A 21,507-nucleotide genomic window follows, 5' to 3' on the forward strand; every position below is an offset into this window, starting at 1 on the left:
CCTCTGTGAGAACATCTTAGCCAGATTGCATTATATGTATAGTATGTCTTCTTTCCAGTGTTATAATCATTTTCAGTAAGGAAAAAAAAATACAGCCTCAGAATGAATTAAAAATTCAATAACGTATCTTATATAAACAGTAAGATAATGTATAGGATCATTGTGTTTGACTAGTAAGATTACCACTAGAACAGTTGGTGAGAAAATAATTAGAGATTAGAGATGGGCGAGTACTATTTGAAATGGCCGTTTCGAATAGCACGCACCCATAGGAATGAATGGAAGCGGCCGAGACGCAGACTTTGCCGGTGGCTGGCCACTTAACCCCCTGCGTGCCGGCTGCGTCCATTCATTCCTATGGGTGCGTGCTATTCGATACGGAAGTTTAGAATAGTACTCGCTCATCTCTATTAGAGATGAGCGAGTAGTTAAATACTCGATATTCGTTATTTGTTTCGAGTAGCCCCTCAATATTCGACTACTCGAATCGAATATCAAATCCTATTATACTCTATGGGGGAAAAATGCTCGTATCAGGGGTAGGCAACATTCGATCAAATTGAACTTACCAAGTCCACGAGTGAGGGTCGGGCTGGATTCTCTGAGAAGTCTTCTCCGTGCAGCGTCCCCGTGGGCATCGGGCCTGGGCAGAGCATGCCCACACTACAAGAAAATGGCTGCTTACAGTCAAAGCGGTCATTTTCTTGTAGCGCGGGCATGTGCAGTCTGCTCTGCCCAGGCCCAATGCCTGGCAGAGTGAATTCAGAGCCAGAAGATGCTGCGGGGACGCTGCGCGGAGAAGACTTCCAAAGGTAGGAGAAGAACCAGCGTTGATTGGCCGACTGTATAGCATTCGGCCAATCAACGCTGGTTCTGCATTGAATTTTTCCATTCGAATAGCGAGTGGTACTCGATCGAGTACGAGTATTTCGAATACCGTAGTATTCGATTGAATACCTACTCGATCGAATACTACTCGCTCATCTCTAATCATATATATATATATATATATATATATATATTATAATAGTTAATAATCCCTGAGGGGACCAGGAACAGGGGCGAGGCCATATGGTTAAGGTGTAATGGAGTTTAGGTAACTGGTCAGGGGAATTGGATGTTAAAAAGGAAAAACTAAAATGTCTAGAGGTCCCATATTTTCTAAAATGAATTAAGGGTTTGCCTACATATTATGTAATCCTTATTAATCTTGCTGCAGAGAATCTAAACATATTTTTCTTTCTTACCAGGTCTTTCTTACACTCTTAACATAACTGTTTCACCTTCCCCATGGGCATTGCACCACACAGGAGAGAATGCCTCCATATGGTGCTCAGTATCTCAGAGAAGAAAACACAACAGTTTGTTGACAGTGCGTTGGGTCTATTCACCAAGGCTGAAAATTGAGCAGACTATTGGAAGGATCACAAAACATGGCAACATACAGATATCTGGAAACTGGAGTCAAAAGGGAGATATAGAAAATGAATGGCCAGGCAGAGGATATAGACTTATGCTAATTGATTTACATCCATCTGATCAAGGTATCTATATCTGCCGTGTCCAAGAAGTGGCTTTGTACAGGGGCCGTTGGAGTGCTATTTCTAATGGCACTGCTAGCACCCGCTTGAAAGGTGAGCAAATACATTATTTTCAATTGTAACACCTATAATTAAGTCTATTTCTTAACTAATTAAACTATAGGTTTTTAAATATACCTGAGGAAGAGGCTTAGAGCCTCGAAAGATGTAATCTGTCATCCTTATTAGTTAGCCATTAAAAAAGGTTTTCACCAATAATTTGTTCTTCCACCACAATTTCATTTCCCCATTGTGGGACTATCAAAGGATTATCTTATCTTATCTTATCTTATGACCGTTCGAGGAACACTTTCTGATAATCCAGTGATGTTCCGTTTCACCGCTTCCAAAACAGAATGTCACTATTACTCCCCACCGCCATTCCCATCACTACTTACCAGCCTTCCTGTGTCTGGGAACTGCCCCCCCTTCCCCCCCTCTTCCTCTCTGCTAGTAGTGGGCAGAACAGCTTAGCTAGGAGGATAGGGAGGAACTAGTTTTGGGTGGGATAGTTTATCTAGGGAGACAGGGGGAGGGAGAGTTGCTAGTGGTGGACGGGATAGCTTAACTAGGGAAACAGGGAGTGGAGAGTTAACGGAGTGAGAGAGGAGGGGGGCTGAGTGAGAGGGAACTATTGTGGAAGGTACACCATATAAACAAATGCAGAGGATGCTAGCATCTCCCACAGACACCCAGAAATCACTCCAAACACTGCTAAAGATATATGGGTGTCCTTATTAACCCACCATAATTAGGACTAACAGACCTCTCTAAAAAAAAAAAAAAAAAAAAAATTGTATGTGAAGGAATATTTAAGCAGCACAGGTCTACTTTGTTTCCAGAACTCATATAACTCACACATTAATGAGAGCTAGGGAAACAGAACAGCACATTTAGCTACACTTTTTCTGTAGCTGTGAACCTATAGAAACAGTGTAGCTCAACTATGCGAAACTGTTTCTGTAGCTCTCATACAACTCTATGGCAGACTTGACAATTTTCAAAGGGAAACCACCCAGACTCCCAGAAGAGTTGTAAAACGTTCAGATAGCTCTTTATTATTCTCTGTGTGATATTGGTATGGTATGTACCTAACTCATCACAAAACATATTTTGATACTTGCATTACAAAAATGGGCCATGGCACACCCCAAACAGTTGTGGTCACATGTGAAGGGGGCATGGCCATTTGTGACATGATTTTACACAAATGGCCTACCCAGCCCCTAGTTTGTTTAGTAATTAGAGATGAGCGAACACTAAAATGTTCGAGGTTCGAAATTCGATTCGAACAGCCGCTCAATGTTCGTGTGTTCGAACGGGTTTCGAACCCCATTATAGTCTATGGGGAACAGATACTCGTTAAGGGGGAAACCCAAATCCGTGTCTGGAGGGTCACCAAGTCCACTATGACACCCCAGGAAATGATGCCAACACCTCTGGAATGACACTGGGACATCAGGGGAAGCATGTCTGGGGGCATCTAACACACCAAAGACCCTCTATTACCCCAACATCACAGCCTAACAACTACACACTTTACACACTCAATACCACCTCTCTGACAGTAGGAAAACACCTTGAAACGTGTATTTGGCACTTGCAGTGAGGAGAGCTTGTCACCAGCAGTGAATTTGGCCCTTGTAGTAAGTTGAGGTTGGCACCAACATTTGTTTTGAAAATCAGGGTGGATTGAGCCTCTAACCAGCAGAGTTTGGGCAAATTCATGGTGGAGGGAGCCTCTAAACAACCCAGTTTGGACCAATTCATGGTGGAGGGAGCCTCTAAAACCCCCAGTTTGGACCAATTCATGGTGGAGGGAGCCTCTAACCAGCCCAGTTTGGACCAATTCATGGTGGAGGGAGCCTCTAACCAGCCCAGTTTGGACCAATTCATGGTGGAGGGAGCCTCTAACCAGCCCAGTTTGGACCAATTCATGGTGGAGGGAGCCTCTAAAAAACCCAGTTTGGACCAATTCATGGTGGAGGGAGCCTCTAAAAACCCCAGTTTGGACCAATTCATGATGGAGGGAGCCTCTAACCAGCCCAGTTTGGACCAATTCATGGTGGAGGGAGCCTCTAAAAACCCCAGTTTGGACCAATTCATGATGGAGGGAGCCTCTAAACAGCCCAGTTTGGGCAAATTCATGGTGGAGGGAGCCTCTAAAAACCCCAGTTTGGACCAATTCATGGTGGAGGGAGCCTCTAAACAGGCCAGTTTGGACCAATTCATGGTGGAGGGAGCCTCTAACCAGCCCAGTTTGGACCAATTCATGGTGGAGGGAGCCTCTAACCAGCCCAGTTTGGGCAAATTCATGGTGGAGGGAGCCTCTAAAAACCCCAGTTTGGGCAAATTCATGGTGGAGGGAGCCTCTAAAAACCCCAGTTTGGACCAATTCATGGTGGAGGGAGCCTCTAACCAGCCCAGTTTGGGCAAATTCATGGTGGAGGGAGCCTCTAACCAGCCCAGTTTGGGCAAATTCATGGTGGAGGGAGCCTCTAACCAGCCCAGTTTGGACCAATTCAAGATGGAGGGAGCCTCTAAACAGCCCAGTTTGGGCAAATTCATGGTGGAGGGAGCCTCTAAAAACCCCAGTTTGGACCAATTCATGGTGGAGGGAGCCTCTAAAAACCACAGTTTGGACCAATTCATGGTGGAGGGAGTCTCTAAACAGCCCAGTTTGGACCAATTCATGGTGGAGGGAGCCTCTAACCAGCAGAGTTGTGGGAAAGCAGGGTGGAGGGAGCCTCTAACCAGCAGAGTTGGTGGAAATCAGGGTGGAGGGAGCCTCTAACCAGCATAGTTGTGGGAAAGCAGGGTGGAGGGAGCCTCTAACCAGCAGAGTTGGTGGAAATCAGGGTGGAGGGAGCCTCTAACCAGCAGAGTTGTGGGAAAGCAGGGTGGAGGGAGCCTCTAACCAGCAGAGTTGTGGGAAAGCAGGGTGGAGGGAGCCTCTAACCAGCAGAGTTGGTGGAAATCAGGGTGGAGGGAGCCTCTAACCAGCAGAGTTGGGGGAAATCAGGGTGGAGGGAGCCTAGTATTAGCAGAATTGTGCAACACTTATGGTGGATGAGTATGAGGATGTGGAGGAATTGGAGAGGTTGAGTACAGACATGGAGTTTCATGTTGGGGTGCTTTACACAGGTGGGCACAAAAATGAAGGCTCTATCCAGTGGTGGTTCATTTTTATCAAAGTGAGCCGGTCGGCACTCTCAGCTGACAGACGGGTGCGCTTGTCAGTGATGATGCCACCGGCTGCACTGAACACCCTCTCAGATAGGACGCTGGCGGCAGGACAGGACAGCACCTCCAAGGCATATAGGGCAAGTTCAAGCCACAGGTCCAACTTCGACACCCAATACGTGTAGGGCGCAGAGGGGTCGGAGAGGACAGGGCTGTGGTCGGAAAGGTATTCCCGCAACATGCGCCTATACTTCTCACGCCTGGTGACACTAGGACCCTCCGTGGCGGCACTTTGGCGAGGGGGTGCCATCAAGGTGTCCCAGACCTTAGACAGTGTGCCCCTCGTTTGTGTGGACCGGTGAGAACTTGGTTGCCTACTGGAGGAACTGCCCTCCCTGCCGCCAACGTCACATGCTGGAAACATCTCCATCATATTCTGCACCAATTGCCTGTGGCAAGCATTGATGCGATTGGCCCTCCCCTCTACCGGAATAAAAGACGAGATGTTGTTTTTATACCGGGGGTCAAGGATAGCAAAGATCCAGTACTGGTTGTCCTCCATGATTTTGACAATACGCTTGTCGGTTGTAAAGCACCCCAACATGAACTCAGCCATGTCTGCCACAGTGTTAGTTGGCATGACTCCTCTGGCCCCACCGGAAAGTTCAATCTCCATTTCCTCCTCATCCTCCATGTCTACCCATCCGCGCTGCAACAATGGGACGATTCGAAGTTGCCCGGAAGCCTCCTGTATCACCATCACATCATCGGACAACTCTTCTTCCTCCTCCTCCTCCTCCTCCTCCTCCTCCTCTATTAAACGCGATGAAGCGGACAGATGTGTGGACCTACTCTCCAGCTGTGACGGATCGGATGCTATCCCTGACTCCTCTGTGTGATCTGAGTTATCCCTGATGTCAATCAGGGATTCTCTCAGAACACACAAGAGCGGGATTGTAAGGCTCACCATCGCATCCTCAGAGCTCACCCTCCTTGTGGACTCCTCAAAGACCCGTAGGATGTCACAAAGGTCTCTCATCCATGGCCACTCATGGATGTGAAACTGAGGCAGATGACTTTGTGGCACCCTAGGGTTTTGTAGCTGGTATTCCATCAAAGGTCTCTGCTGCTCAACCACTCTATTCAACATCTGAAACGTTGAGTTCCAGCGTGTGGGGACGTCGCACAAAAGCCGGTGTTGTGGCACATGCAGGCGTTGCTGGAGAGATTTTAAGCTAGCAGCGGCTACTGTCGACTTGCGAAAGTGGGCGCACATGCGCCGCACTTTCACCAGTAGCTCTGGAACATTGGGGTAGCTCTTTAGGAAACGTTGCACCACTAGGTTGAAGACGTGGGCCAGGCATGGAACATGTTGGAGTCCGGCAAGCTCCAGAGCTGCTACCAGGTTCCGGCCGTTATCACAAACGACCATGCCTGGGCCCAGGTGCAGCGGCTCAAACCATATTGCCGTTTCATCGAGGAGGGCATCCCTCACCTCGGAGGCAGTGTGCTGTCTGTCCCCCAAGCTGATCAGCTTCAGCACGGCCTGCTGACGTCTACCAACGCCAGTGCTGCAACGTTTCCAACTCGTAGCTGGGGTCAATCTAATAGCGGAGGAGGAGGCGGTGGCGGAGGAGGAGGCGGAGGAGGAGGCGGTGGAGGAGGGTGTTCTTCTCGTGTCCCTGCCAGGAATGTTAGGCGGGGAGACGAGGTACACCGGGCCAGTTTGGGAAGCAGTCCCAGCCTCAACTACATTCACCCAGTGTGCCGTCAGTGAAATGTAGCGTCCCTGTCCGCATGCACTTGTCCACACGTCGGTGGTCAAGTGGACCTTTGTGCAAAGCGCGGAACTAAGGGCCCGCCTGATGTTGAGTGACACGTGCTGGTGCAAGGCGGGGACGGCACACCGGGAGAAGTAGTGACGGCTAGGGACGGCATAGCGAGGTGCCGCAGTTGCCATCAGGTCCAGGAAGGCGGGAGTTTCAACAAGCCGGAACGCCAACATCTCCTGGGCCAGCAGTTTAGCGATGTTGGCGTTCAAGGCTTGCGCGTGTGGGTGGTTAGCAGTGTATTTCTGCCGCCGCTCCAATGTCTGAGAGATGGTGGGTTGTTGTAAAGAAGCGCCTGATGGTGCCTTTGATGGTGCAGGAGAAGGAGATAAGACAGGAACAGGGGAGGATGAGGAAGAAGTCAACAAAGTGGCGGAGGCAGATGAAGTGGTGTCCTGGCTCGTCCTCTGGAGTGCATCGCCAGCACAGTCAGCAGTGGCAGAGGCAGTGGCAGTGGCGTGAACGGCAGGCGGCCTTTGTCCTGCCGTTGCTGCCTGCCACTGATTCCAGTGCTTGGATTCCAAATGACGGCGCATTGAAGTGGTGGACAGGTTGCTCTTCTCAGAGCCCCTAATCAATTTCGAGAGGCAAATTGTGCAGACAACACTATATCTGTCCTCGGCGCATTCCTTGAAAAAACTCCACACCTTCGAGAAACGTGCCCTCGAGGTGGGAGTTTTTCGGGGCTGGGTACGAACTGGAACATCTTGGGAGATTCCGGGTGTGGCCTGGCTTCGCCTAAGCTGCTGACCTCTGCCTCTAGCTACCCTTTTTGGTGCTGCACCTGCCTCAACATCCACACTACTTTCCCCGCTTGACATCCCCCCTGTCCAGGTCGGGTCAGTGTCCTCATCATCCACCACTTCCTCTTCCAACTCCTGTCTCATCTCCTCCTCCCGCACAATGCGCCGGTCAACTGGATGCCCTGACGGCAACTGCGTCACATCATCGTCGATGAGGGTGGGTTGCTGGTCATCCACCACCAAATCGAACGGAGATGGAGGAGACTCTAGTGTTTGAGCATCTGGACACAGATGCTCCTCTGTTAGGTTCGTGGAATCGTGACGTGGAGGGGCAGGTTGAGGGACAATGAAAGGAGCGGAGAACAGCTCTGGGGAGCAGGGACAGTTGGGGTTATTGTTCTGTGAAGCTTGGGAATTTTGGGAGGAAGGAGGACAAGACTGTTGGGTAATAGGAGGAGAGGAGGCAGAGTCTGACTGGCTGCTGGACAATGTGCTGTAAGCGTTCTCTGACAGCCATTGCAAGACCTGTTCCTGGTTCTCGGGCCTACTAAGGTTTGTACCCTGCAGTTTAGTTAATGTGGCAAGCAACCCTGGCACTGTGGAGTGGCGCAATGCTTGCTGCCCCACAGGAGTAGGCACGGGACGCCCTGTGGCTTCACTGCTACCTTGCTCCCCAGAACCATTCCCCCGACCTCGCCCACGGCCTCGTCCACGTCCCTTTCCGGGAGCCTTGCGCATTTTGAATTCCCAGTTAGAAATTGGCACTATATACCAGTAGCAAAAATTGTGGGTGCACGTAACCCCAATATATTCTTTGAATTACCAGTCAGAAACTGGCACTATATGGCAGTAGCAAGAAATGAGGGTATTTATAACCCCAATATATTCTTTGAATTACCAGTCAGAAACTGGAACTATATAGCAGTAGCAAAAGTTGTGGGTGCACGTAACCCCAATATATTCTTTGAATTACCAGTCAGAAACTGGAACTATATAGCAGTAGCAAAAATTGTGGGTGCACATAACCCCCATATATTCTTTGAATTCCCAGTGAGACAATGGCACTATATACCAGTAGCAAAAATTGTGGGTGCACGTAACCCCAATATATTCTTTGAATTCCCAGTGAGACAATGGCACTATATACCAGTAGCAAAAATTGTGGCTGCACGTAACCCCAATATATTCTTTGAATTCCCAGTCAGAAACTGGAACTATATAGCAGTAGCAAAAATTGTGCGTGCACATAACCCCCATATATTCTTTGAATTCCCAGTCAGGCAATGGCACTATATACCAGTAGCAAAAATTGTGGGTGCACGTAACCCCAATATATTCTTTGAATTACCAGTCAGAAACTGGAACTATATAGCAGTAGCAAAAATTGTGGGTGCATATAACCCCCATATATTCTTTGAATTCCCAGTGAGACAATGGCACTATATACCAGTAGCAAAAATTGTGGGTGCACGTAACCCCAATATATTCTTTGAATTCCCAGTGAGACAATGGCACTATATACCAGTAGCAAAAATTGTGGGTGCACGTAACCCCCATATATTCTTTGAATTCCCAGTCAGACAATGGCACTATATACCAGTAGCAAAAATTGTGGGTGCACGTAACCCAAATATATTCTTTGAATTCCCAGTGAGACAATGGCACTATATACCAGTAGCAAAAATTGTGGGTGCACGTAACCCCAATATATTCTTTGAATTACCAGTCAGAAACTGGAACTATATAGCAGTAGCAAAAATTGTGGGTGCACATAACCCCCATATATTCTTTGAATTCCCAGTGAGACAATGGCACTATATACCAGTAGCAAAAATTGTGGGTGCACGTAACCCCCATATATTCTTTGAATTCCCAGTCAGACAATGGCACTATATACCAGTAGCAAAAATTGTGGGTGCACGTAACCCCAATATATTCTTTGAATTCCCAGTGAGACAATGGCACTATATACCAGTAGCAAAAATTGTGGGTGCACGTAACCCCAATATATTCTTTGAATTCCCAGTCAGACAATGGCACTATATACCAGTAGCAAAAATTGTGGGTGTATATAGCACCAATTCTATTGCTAGGGGACTTGCAGGGTATTTCTGAGGTGAAGGTGGGGGGGCACACCGTTGGAACGGGGATTTGGGGTGTATATATGGGGTATACGGGAATACACTGTCAGTGTGTTCCATTCAGGATCCTGGGAAAGCTGGGTTGCGGCGATTGAGCCCGTCAGTACCACGTTACACTGACAAGCTTCTCCCTGGAATTGAAGTTATATGTAACCCCAATATATTCTTTGAATTCCCAGTGAGACAATGGCACTATATGGCAGTAGCAAAAATAGTGGGTGTATATAGCCCCAATTCTATTGCTAGGGGACTTGCAGGGTATTTCTGGGGTGAAGGTGGGGGGGCACACCGTTGGAACGGGTATCGGGGGTATATATCGGGTATACGGGAATACACTGTCAGTGTATTCCATTCAGGATCCTGGGAAAGCTGGGTTGCGGCGATTGAGCCCGTTAGTGCCACGTTACACTGACAAGCTTCTCCCTGGAATTTAGCTCTTACAAGAGCTGTTGTGGTTGTCTTCTCCTTCCTATCCTAGCCTGTCCCTGCCTACCCAGAATCTAAGCCCTAGCTAGCTGGACGGAAACCTCCGTCCCCGGTGAATTGCAAGCTCAGAATGACGCGAAGCTGGGCGTCGCTGTTCTTTTAAATTAGAGGTCACATGTTTTCGGCAGCCAATGGGTTTTGCCTACTTTTTTCAACGTCACCGGTGTCGTAGTTCCTGTCCCACCTACCCTGCGCTGTTATTGGAGCAAAAAAGGCGCCAGGGAAGGTGGGAGGGGAATCGAGTAATGGCGCACTTTACCACGCGGTGTTCGATTCGATTCGAACATGCCGAACAGCCTAATATCCGATCGAACATGAGTTCGATAGAACACTGTTCGCTCATCTCTATTAGTAATTGCTGGGGTAAGTTACTGTTTGCTTCCATGAAAATTAGCTTATTTCTACAGCGTCAAAGCTTTCCTGCAGAGATTCTCCATGTGCAGTTTTTAAGAAACTATGCTTCTCTCAAGCAGGTTCCTGCACATTGTGGTCCAAATCAAAAAGTCATATATACAAAAAATTGGTACAGATAAAAACTACAACTTGTCCTGCAAATAAAGAGTTTTTACATAGCTCCGTAAACGAAACAGTATAAAAGGGTATAGGTGTCAGAATATGGAAAATCAATAATTTTTTTTAAAAAAGTAGTACATTGTATTTGTAAACGCAGTGAAACATAATAAAATCAGTATAAAGATGGTATTGCCATAATAGTAATGAACCGCCAGACAATGTTGCTGTCACCCATTTTTAATGCAGTGAGTGAACACCATAGGAACAAAATGCAAAAAATAAGGCCAAAATTGTGGGGGTTCACAAAAACTTAACCCAAAATACTAATAAAAAAGATATTCAAGACATTATATGTACCTTAAAATGATGCGAAATGAAAGTATACTCCTGAATCTCTTTACCACCTTGTACACAAAATTGAATATTTCACAATTGTTGGATTTAACACAAACTTTGATATTTGACACAAACTTAATATTTGATATGGCAAAATCTAAGTCCAATCTGATGACTATCCTCACCCCATGCATATATTTCTTATTCATTTGGTCCAGAAAGTTTCCATTCTGATTTTTGTCCACAAAGCAGGAAAATATTAGCCAGAGAAGAAATTGGTGTTCTATTTATTTTTGTGGATTTTACAAGAAAAACTAATAATTAACTCCATTGAACGAGGCTAATCTTTATACCACAAGACATCTTAGTGTCAGGCTACTTTCACACAAAAAACCTAAAAACGGTATGAAAAATTAATGAAGCTGTCCATTTTTCATGGCCATTTTACATCTGTGAAGCACCTTTTTTTCATGAATCCTTCATAAACTTGAGGCTTGGAAAAAAACTTCCAGCAGATGCGGTTGGGAAATCCACAGTAAGTGAATTTAATTACGTCTGAGATAAACAAATGTCTGCCCTAATATAAAATGGAAATAATAAAAGGGCAGACTTGATGGACCATATGGTCTTTTTCTGCTGTCAATCTTTTATGTTTCTATGTAATATTGAACAGGAAGTAGCCAAATCTCACTAATAAAATATATTATTTTATTATTTTAGATATTATATTATATTTTTATTATTTATTATTATTTTTAGCAATACCCTAAATGACCCTGGAGTCTGAAAATTGTTTTCTAAGTATATCTTATGTTTGATTCTCCCATGTTTCCACCTAGCAGTGCATTCTCCCCTGATGTTCTGTACTGATGTAACATCATGTACTATCATTTAGTGTTGCATCAGAAACAGGGCACCAAGAGGGCCCACAAGTTGTGTAAGAACTGTGAGAAGGAGTCCAGATATATCAGCCCCAGGTTTCTGACATATGTGTGGTCCAGGGCAGATCTGGAGTAGGTCTCAGCCCAAGTGTAGATTCTTGGCTCTTTACTGAGTCGAAAAAAGCTTGCAACTCTTGCGTTTCAGTGCTGTTCCATGTGGTGAAAGGAGGTGGATGGTTCTGTCCTGTAACCCTGAGTCCAGTGATACTATATTGCTCCTGTTTTGTTTGTGTGGCTGGAAGTAAGCCACACGTATAGTTAAGTTATCAGTTCTGTTTAGTTAGTTGCTTAGACGAGCAGGATTTTATTTTGGTTTTGCCTGAAGTTAAGGCTGTATTTTGTTCTGCTTATTTTGAGCCTTAAGTCAAGGTTTATTTTCCTGTTTTTTTTTTCTAAATAAACCAGTTTGCTGCATATTTTGTGTCCCTGTCTTGACTGTTTGGGTCCGCACCACTGCTTCTACCAAACTAACTTCCCCAGTGAACTTATTTCTCTTTTATGTTTCCTTTTAACAATTTAAAGAACTGTATGCAAAGAACACCATCTCTGGCAAAAAAAAATTGCTTGTTTTAGGTGCTATGGATGAATAAAAACATTGTGAAGGTTTACATCCTTAATAGGAGAGGGGAAATTATACAGTAAAATAATTAATATATTAAAATTCTTAATCTCATACTAGAATATATCCTAGATTTTTTTTATGAAAAAGATCCATATTTAATAGTTATTAAATTGTAAATTATTACACATTGGTACCAATTTTCCATCGGAATATAATCATTTTATTTTACTTGACAGTATAATATTTTGTGCTTGCCACTGTGATATTTTGTTTGGAATTAAAAGAAGAGCAAGAATTGGTGAAGGAAAATTGCTACAATAAGGAGTATGGAGTATGACCACATTCACTTAACCTTTCCTTTCCTTGTTTTATTTATCACAGTAACTGCTTTTGCTGCATTTGAGGAAAAACAAATCTTCACATGGGCCTTATTTCAAGGTAATACCGAATCTTAAAATTGCATAAAGAAATTTGCATTTTAATCTATTTATACCTTATATGTTCCATTTAAAGGATATTTACAGGAGAGTGGTGAAGGCAGCATATAACAGGAAAAAGTCACAGTGTTTTTGCTCAGAACAAGACAATAATAATAATAATAATAATAATAAATAATAATACATTCTATTCGGTCTTGTATTGATCCTCAATTACAGTTTGTATTACAGATTGATGATGCATTGACTACTTTTTGAAAGCAGAGTTTTCAGAATTATCCTTGTTCTCTTCCCCAACACCTTATGGTGCATTCACATGGAGGAAAATGGTGCTGAATTTGGTGTGGAATCCGCGTCAGATTCAGCACTGAAAAAAAAGCCTGCCATTGACTTCAATGGGTTCCTTTTTCTGAATTGGGTGCAGAGTCCACACCCAATTCAGCACCATTTTCCTCCATGTGAATGCACCCTTAGCAGAGCTCCCATAATGCAGTGGAATAGCTAGTTTTTCCTAAGATCAGATTAATCCTGCTGTCTAAAAGATATTTTCTATAATATAAACTAGAGAAGACCTTTCATGTCCTCATCAATGTGCGGTTTTATATACCGCTAGAAAGCCGAATTCAGCACACAGTCAGTTTTCCCTATATGTGCCCTGCTGCTGGATATTAGTTTCATCACCAATATCTCCCCACTGTCAGAAGGGTGGGCCTTACTGCTCAGTGTTATCACTGGGCAGGAAAGGATGCTCCCCCCTCCACCGACAGTAATTATCTATGGTCTCGTACTGAGGGGGGGGGGGGTATTCTTCTATACAAGTTTAAGGAAGAGAACTGTCAGGGAGAACATTCCTCCCAGCCCAGTAATAATGCTTGGCTGTAAAGCCCACCCTTCTGACATTGTGGAGATATCGGTGTCTCTTGAACATGTCATGCACTGAGCTGACATTGAAACAACAAAGAATACCAAGAGATTTCAGCTCCAGATTATAGTACAGGTTATAACTCAGACGCAAAGTTAGGCTCTATTCACATCACGTTTTTTTTTACATCCATTTAACAGAAACAAAAGAAAAAGAATGCAAAAAACTGACCAAAGCGGATCCCCATCCACTTACATAGACATCAATGCTAAAATAACCAGTCTGTTGCTGTCCATTTTTCAGAGGGCACAAAAGTATGGTATTTTAGATCTGGGTTTTTTTTTTTTTTTTTTTTCAACATCAATGTCTATGAAAATGATGGCCGTCTTTTGCATCCGTTAAACAGATGTAAAAATATGTGATCTGAATAGAGCCGTACTAATGTTTTATGCAGATTCATTCCATATATAAAATGGAAAGTTGGACTTGAAGGTGAAAATACTTTTTAGAATAAAATGAGTATATGTATTATATTTGGTAACAACAATAGAACTAATACAACAAATCTGAAAGCTGGAGAGATGAATGGATATTATATCATTTTTTGCTCTTTTTTCATCCTTCAGACCTTTATTTATATGCCGTTCTGATCTGCTGTGTGGGTATCTTTAGTTTACTCACGTTCCTCCTCATTATTCTATGTCAATCCATCTTTAAAAGAACACAGTCGAAAGGTAAGAAGACAAAGTTAACGGGATTTAAGAAACCAAAATATAGAAAAGCGCTCAATAGCAGTTATGCTTCATAGGATTTATACCGACAATACTTGCTTTTATATATTTATATATAATCCAGCTAAATATAGGAAATTTACCCACTAACACTTTAAGTTAAATGTATAAAAAGTTCAAGAAAAATATATTGACTAGAGATGAGCGAGTAGTGAAATATTCGATATTCGTTATTCATACCTCCCAACTTTTGAAGAACTGAAAGAGGGACAAAATGTGTGGCGCGCGTAGCGCGCCGCGGCAAATTTAGCCCCGCCCACTTTTGTGTTGACTCCGCCCACTCGTTAATTTTTCATGTGCCCGCTTACAGTATAATCCTCCTACAGTCACCCGTAAATTATATGTCCCTCCTCTATCTCTCCCCCAGTTTCATATACACCCTTCATCTGCCCCCAGATTCATGTCCCTCTTCCATCTCTGCCCCCAGATTCATGTCCCTCCATCTCTGCCCCCAGATTCATGTCCTCTCCATCTCTGCCCCCAGATTCATGTCCCTCCATCTCTGCCCCCAGATTCATGTCCCCCCATCTCTACCCTCAGAATCATGTCCCCCATCTCTGCCCCCAGGTTCATGTTCCCACATCTCTGCCCCCAGTGTCATGCCGTCCTCTCCTTCATCTGCCCCCAGATTCACGTTCCACCTCCACATTAAACTTACCTTCTCCTCCGCTCCCTCGCCGCTCTCTGCCCGCCTCTCTCGCTGGCACATGCGGCTGAAGGAAGGAGCTGACACAGGTCAGCTCCTCGCTTCGCCGCTGCCCGCCTCTCTCCCTGACACATGCGGCTGAAGCTGCTCGCTTCGCCGCTGTGTGTCTCTCTCGCTGACACATGCGGCTGAAGCGAGGAGCTGACCTGTGTCAGCTCCTCGCTTCACCGCTGCCGCACGCTCCTGGCTTGTACATCGCGTCTACAAGCCAGGAGCCGGCGGCAGCGGCAAAGCGAGGAGCTGACACAGGTCAGCTCCTCGCTTCAGCCGCATGTGTCAGCGAGAGAGAGACGCAGCGGCGAAGCGAGCACGCGAGCAGCTTCAGCCGCATGTGTCAGGGAGAGAGGCGGGCAGCGGCGAAGCGAGGAGCTGACCTGTGTCAGCTCCTTGCTCCAGCCATGTGTTCAACTCAGATCTGCATCCTCTGGATGCAGATCTGAGTTGAAATCGGAACATACCTCCCTCCAACCGGGACCGCGGGACATGTCACCCAAATCGTGACTGTCCCGCGGAAATCGGGACGGTTGGGAGGTATGCGTTATTCGTTTCGAGTAGCCCCTCGATATTTGACTATTCGACCGAATATCGAATCCCATTATAGTCTATGGGAAAAAATGCTCGTTTCAGGGGAAACCACAATTCGACTAAGGAGAGTTACCAAGTCCACAATGACACCCCAGGAAATGATGCCAACACCCTGGAATGCAACTAGGACAGCAGGGGAAGCATGTCTGAGGGCATCTAACATGCCCAAGTCCCTGTATTACCCCACTATCACAGCCTATCAACTATACACTTTACAACCTCTATCAAAGTTGAAGAATATTTGAAAACCTTCTTTCCTCCACAATAGTATGGACAGAAACATAAATTTAAAGCTAAAGAAACATTAGCATGCACCCCTTTAAATCACGTTGCCCATGACAACCACAAATGGCATAGGCAACGGGAAATCCAAAAGTCCCCACCCTTAACTGTCATTGTTTATGTGTGTGTTGGATGTGGTGAGACCTCCAAAAATTGCTGTGGAGGGAAAAAAAATCTGGCTGGGATTAGTATTAAACCTAAAGTGCCTATGTGGGACTGAAATGTTTGATGTGCCAAACATTTTAGTCTGCAGAGGGAGATCCCATCAGTTGAATAATCCCCCAAATTGATCATATACACTGTAATAAATATATCAATATAAAAGAATGTAATATCAAAAGTTTAAAGTTTGTGGGATCAGAATAAACAAGGTTTGTTTTTATCCTTTTCTCATGACAACATGGATCTCCGTTATATGATTTGATCTAATCCTACAATTTCTTTTCTCTGCAGTAAAATGGAAATGCTCGGAAAGGTAAGTACAAAGTAGGTAAGCAGAAGTAATGTCCAGTTACCAGTCTCATACAGCATGCTAGTACATTCTGCAGGCAAAGTAAAAATAGCAAAAGACCTTGAATGGTTGTTTGCAGCATGCTCATCTTGACAAACAAATTTGACTTCCCATTCTTTTCCTCAACTTTTGCTATTATGATTTAGTATACATTAGATGACCAGTTAGTCCCACCAGGGGCGTAGCTAGAAAACATTAGGTCCCATAGCAAACTTTTGACTTGGACCATCCCACTCCCACATGACATAGCACCCCCTTTCTTAGCCCTAACATAGTAAACTCCCTATTTACATACATTATAATGTCCCAAGGTGGCGTCCACACTGTATAATGTCCCATAGCAGCTTAGCCACACAGTATAATGTCCTATAGAGGCCCCACTGCACATTATAATGTCCCGTAGTGCCCCACCTGTCAGGATTTGAACCTGTGTCCTGGTGTTTTGCTCTGTGTCTCCTTGCTTGCTTAGCTATTCAGCTTGTTGTATAGTTGTTTGCTGGACTATTGTGTTGAACCTACTCGTGGGGTTCATCATCTGTTTCTACTGATTAGAACCCGTCCTAAATTAACTACTAACTCAGCCCCTCCTGCGGGCAATCTGTGTGCTGACTCCAGCCTCCCCAACCTTACCTGACTACTGGACTCCTTCTCCTGTACCACTCGTATTGTGACACCACCACACAGTATAATGTCCCATAGCGGCCCCTGCACACAGTAAAATGTTCCATAGCTGCCCCACCACACAGTATAATGTCCCATAGTGGCACCTTCACACACTAAAATGTTCCGTAGCTGCCCCACCACACAGTATAATGTCCCCTAGTGACGCCTCCACACAATATAATTTCATATAGTGTCATATAGTGGCCCCTCCACACAGTATAATGTCCCATAGCGGCCCCTGCACACAGTAAAATGTTCCATAGCTGCCCCACCACACAGTATAATGTCCCATAGCGGCCCCTGAACACAGTAAAATGTTCCATAGCTGCCCCACCACACAGTATAATGTCCCATAGCGGCCCCTGAACACAGTAAAATGTTCCATAGCTGCCCCACCACACAGTATAATGTCCCATAGTGGCACCTTCACACACTAAAATGTTCCGTAGCTGCCCCACCACACAGTATAATGTCCCCTAGTGACGCCTCCACACAATATAATTTCATATAGTGGCCCCTCCACACAGTATAATGTCCCATAGCGGCCCCTGCACACAGTAAAATGTTCCATAGCTGCCCCACCACACAGTATAATGTCCCATAGCGGCCCCTGAACACAGTAAAATGTTCCATAGCTACCCCACCACACAGTATAATGTCCCCTAGTGGCCCCTCCACACAATATAATTTCCTATAGAGGCCCCTCCACACAGTATAATGTCCCATAGTGGCACCTTCACACACTAAAATGTTCCATAGCTGCCCCTCCACACATTATAATTTCCTATAGAGGCCCCACCACACAGTATAATATCCCCTAGTGGCCCCTCCACACAATATAATTTCCTATAGAGGCCCCTCCATACAGTATAATATCCCATAGTGGCCCCTGCACACAGTAAAATGATCTGTAGCTGCCCCACCACACAATATAATGTTACTCCATCAGGTAACAGCCTATTTAAAAAAAAAAAAAAATCCAGCTGGCCCCTTAAGCTTGCGGGACCTGTAGCAGCCGCTATGGGTGTTATGGTGGTGGTTACACCACAATTTATAGGTTCTGCCAACATTCATTTAATGTATATGGCCACCTTAAATTGTCCTATATGTCCCCTTCTTTTGTTTAACAAATAGATAACATAACAATGACTTGCTGACATAAGTCTCAGAATAAGCATACAAGTAAAAAAAAAAAGAAATGTTATCTTGATGTCTGCTACAACATATTTTCTATTCTTCTTAGGGAATTTGATGGAGATCCTTTTGTTACTAACCCTGTGTCTTCTGGACCTCCTAAAAAGAAAAAAATGAAGAAAAAACAAGAGGAAATACCACCTGCTATTCCTATTAAAGGTAAAAATACTGTATATCCACACATTGAAGTCTATGAAGAGGAGGAAGCTTTTAATTGATGTATTACTTTATTCTGTATAATGGTAGAATCTTATCTTGAAAGCTAGCAGTGTCAGAAGAGTTCTGTGTCTAGTTTTACACCATGGTTTTGTATTTGTAGGACCTCTAATAAGCTTAGAAGGGAACTCTCGGAAGGATCTCTTACTGGTGAGTAAAAACTCGACTGTTCGAACGAATATCGAACCCCATTATAGTCTATGGAGAAAAATGCTTTGTTTCAGGGGAAGCCACACATCGACTCAGGAGAGTCACCAAGTCCACTATGACACCCCAGGAAATGATGCCAACACCCTGGAATGCAACTGGGACTGCAGGGGAAACATGCCTGGGGGCATCTAACATGCCCAAGTACCTGTATTACGCCACTATCTCGTCGGGCTCCCTGTCAGCTTGCAATATGCGGAAGCTGACTTTTTCCCATAGGAATGCATTGACCAGCATTGATTGGCCGAATGCCATACAGAGTACAGCATTCAGCCAATCAACGCTGGTTCTGCCGGAGGAGGCGGAGTTTAAGATCAGTCCACAGCAGTCTCCATTGTGGTCCGATCTCAGATGTAGCAGTGTTGAGTGCACAGCTCTGCTACACCAGAGATGTAGCAGATCTGAGTGTGCGCTGAGCTCTGCTATACCAGAGATGTAGCAGAGCTGGCCGTGCACTGAGCTCTGCTACTTAAGAGATGCATCTCTGGTATAGAGATGCACACACACAGCTCTGCTACATCTGAAAATTGTTCCTAAGGAAAAATTGGGCTTGTGGAGGTCCACCGTTATTTTTTTTTCCAAAGTCAATTTTTTTTTCTCTTAGGGAGCGTTCACACTACCGTCGGTGTCCGACATGTAGTGTCCGCTCCTAGTGTCCACTCAAAATCTGTCACGGACACTAGGAGCGGACACTAGATGTGTCCGTGACACCTGTCATTCACTTGAATGGGCATCGGGTGCATTCTTTTGCACTCCGTGCCCGTCCTTTCCTGTCCGCAAGAGAAGATGTCCGACTTCTCAAGCGGACAGAGGAACCCTGCATGCCCATTCACCCGATGCCCATTCAAGTGAATGACAGGTGTCACGGACACATCTAGTGTCCGCTCCTAGTGTCCGTGACAGATTTTGAGCGGACACTAGGAGCGGACACTACATGTCGGACACCGACGGTAGTGTGAACGCCCCCTTACTGAGGTCACTGAAAAAAGGTAGGCACTAAAATATAGTCACCAATATAGTAACCCATTTTAACTCTTTATAATGACAATCTAAAAGTCATAATATCATTTTTGGGGAATTTTTCAAAGTGCTTTAAGACAAAGTCAGCTTGGTGTATTTAAAATTTTGGCTGACTGAAAATCTGACATAGTGAATGAAAACTAAAAAAAATCTCCAACTGAATGTTTTTTTTTGTTTTTTTTTAAATTACATGTATTGTTATATGAAACATTTAGAATTAAAGTACTTTAGCCTAAGGATGGTCAGACATTTTAGATTAATGTTGGCCGAAAACAAAAGCCTGATCCATCTTTTCCAACATCTGTCATTGTGGAAATGTTAGGACCCCGCCATTAACATTAGTTAGCCCTCCAGTCCAGCTGAGATCATCAGGTTAGGTCAAAATGAATTTCATCTATGAGTAATATGTTTTATTGCTTTTATTGATATTTCTTTCTCCCACTTATTTCTTAGCCAAAGTTAGTGGAGGAAAGATTAACCTACGCTGAGCTGGAGCTTATCAAACCTATACCACCTGTAAAAGAATCCTCAACAGGCACAATATATGCACAAATATTGTTTGAGGAGCAAGTGAAGTATCTGACGGGAGAGAATTCATGTCTACAGAGCAAGCGAGTTCAAGAAGGAAAAACCCTTAAAGTCTAAAAACTGGAATCTTGGGAATATAATCATATACTTTCTTTGGAAATGAACTATATTTTAGCTTTTAGCTGTATTTAAGACTGTGGTCACACTAACAGAAAGTCTGTTACTACCATGAAGACAACTTTGGCACTCACACGGCAGGAGAAGGCATTGGAGGATATCTAAAGGGTTCCTGCTTACAATATCCACTGTCCAAACGTGGAACTGGTAAGGTAATGTCTAAAAGTCCAAGAATCTGAGATAGACCTGCTTTTAGACGGATCAATTATATTAGGCAAAACCCCAACATTACTGTAGCAAGAACATACACGAATGACAGAGTAGAGATGAGCGAACAGTAAAATATTCAATATTCAATATTCGTTTCGAATAGCCGCCCAATATTCGATTACTCGAACGAATATCGAACCCCATTATAGTCTATGGGGAAAAATGCTTCAATTCAGGGGATCCCACCATTCGACTCGGGAGAGTCACCAAGTCCACTATCACACCCCAGGAAATGATGCCAACACCCTGGAATGCAACTGGGACAGCAGGGGAAGCATGTCTGGGGGCATCTAACATGCCCAAGTCACTGTATTATGTCAGGATCCCTGTCAGCTTGCGATATATGCATTGACCAGCGTTGATTGGCCGAATGCCATACGGAGTACAGCTGTAACGATGCTAGTTATCAGATTTGGAGTCCAATTGGTGGGGCAAATGGTACAGTACTTAAATAGTAATAAATGAAGGATAAGTACCTCAGAAGTAGAAGAAACCGTGGTCAGACGTTAGCAGGGTTCGGTACACAGGAGGAGCAGATCAATCGTAGTCAGGCGTTAGCAAGGTTCGGTACACAGGAGGAGCAGATCAATCGTAGTCAGGCGTTAGCAAGGTTCGGTACACGGTAGGAGCAGATCAATCGTAGTCAGGCGTTAGCAAAGTTCGGTACACAAGAGCAGCAAGGCAGTGGTGAGGTTCAGGGCAACAGGAAGCAGACAGCCAGAATAATCAGGCACAGGATGGAGTGAGCTGTGAGTTTATATAGGACGGGCTAAACTGTGATTGGCCACAGAACAGGTGATCTTA

General features: G+C 44.7%; 2 protein-coding genes across 2 annotated transcripts in view; one reads left to right on the forward strand and one right to left on the reverse strand.

Moving 5' to 3' along the window:
* The window catches only part of VSTM4 (V-set and transmembrane domain containing 4), a 36,275-nt gene extending 15,635 nt beyond the window's left edge, over positions 1–20,640 (forward strand). The window contains exons 2-8 of the mRNA XM_075288045.1: positions 1,251–1,634; positions 12,696–12,752; positions 14,240–14,347; positions 16,431–16,452; positions 18,395–18,504; positions 18,665–18,711; positions 20,242–20,640. Of these exons, the coding sequence (XP_075144146.1) occupies positions 1,251–1,634; positions 12,696–12,752; positions 14,240–14,347; positions 16,431–16,452; positions 18,395–18,504; positions 18,665–18,711; positions 20,242–20,433 (920 nt within the window). The 3' untranslated portion in view covers positions 20,434–20,640. The remainder of the gene's footprint in view (positions 1–1,250; positions 1,635–12,695; positions 12,753–14,239; positions 14,348–16,430; positions 16,453–18,394; positions 18,505–18,664; positions 18,712–20,241) is intronic.
* Positions 1–21,507, reverse strand: part of PLAU (plasminogen activator, urokinase) — a 420,354-nt gene that overhangs the window by 130,846 nt on the left and 268,001 nt on the right. The gene's annotated exons all lie outside the window — the stretch shown is intronic.

This window comes from Leptodactylus fuscus, chromosome 10, assembly GCF_031893055.1.
Source record: "Leptodactylus fuscus isolate aLepFus1 chromosome 10, aLepFus1.hap2, whole genome shotgun sequence".
NCBI classification, from domain to species: Eukaryota; Metazoa; Chordata; class Amphibia; order Anura; family Leptodactylidae; genus Leptodactylus; species Leptodactylus fuscus.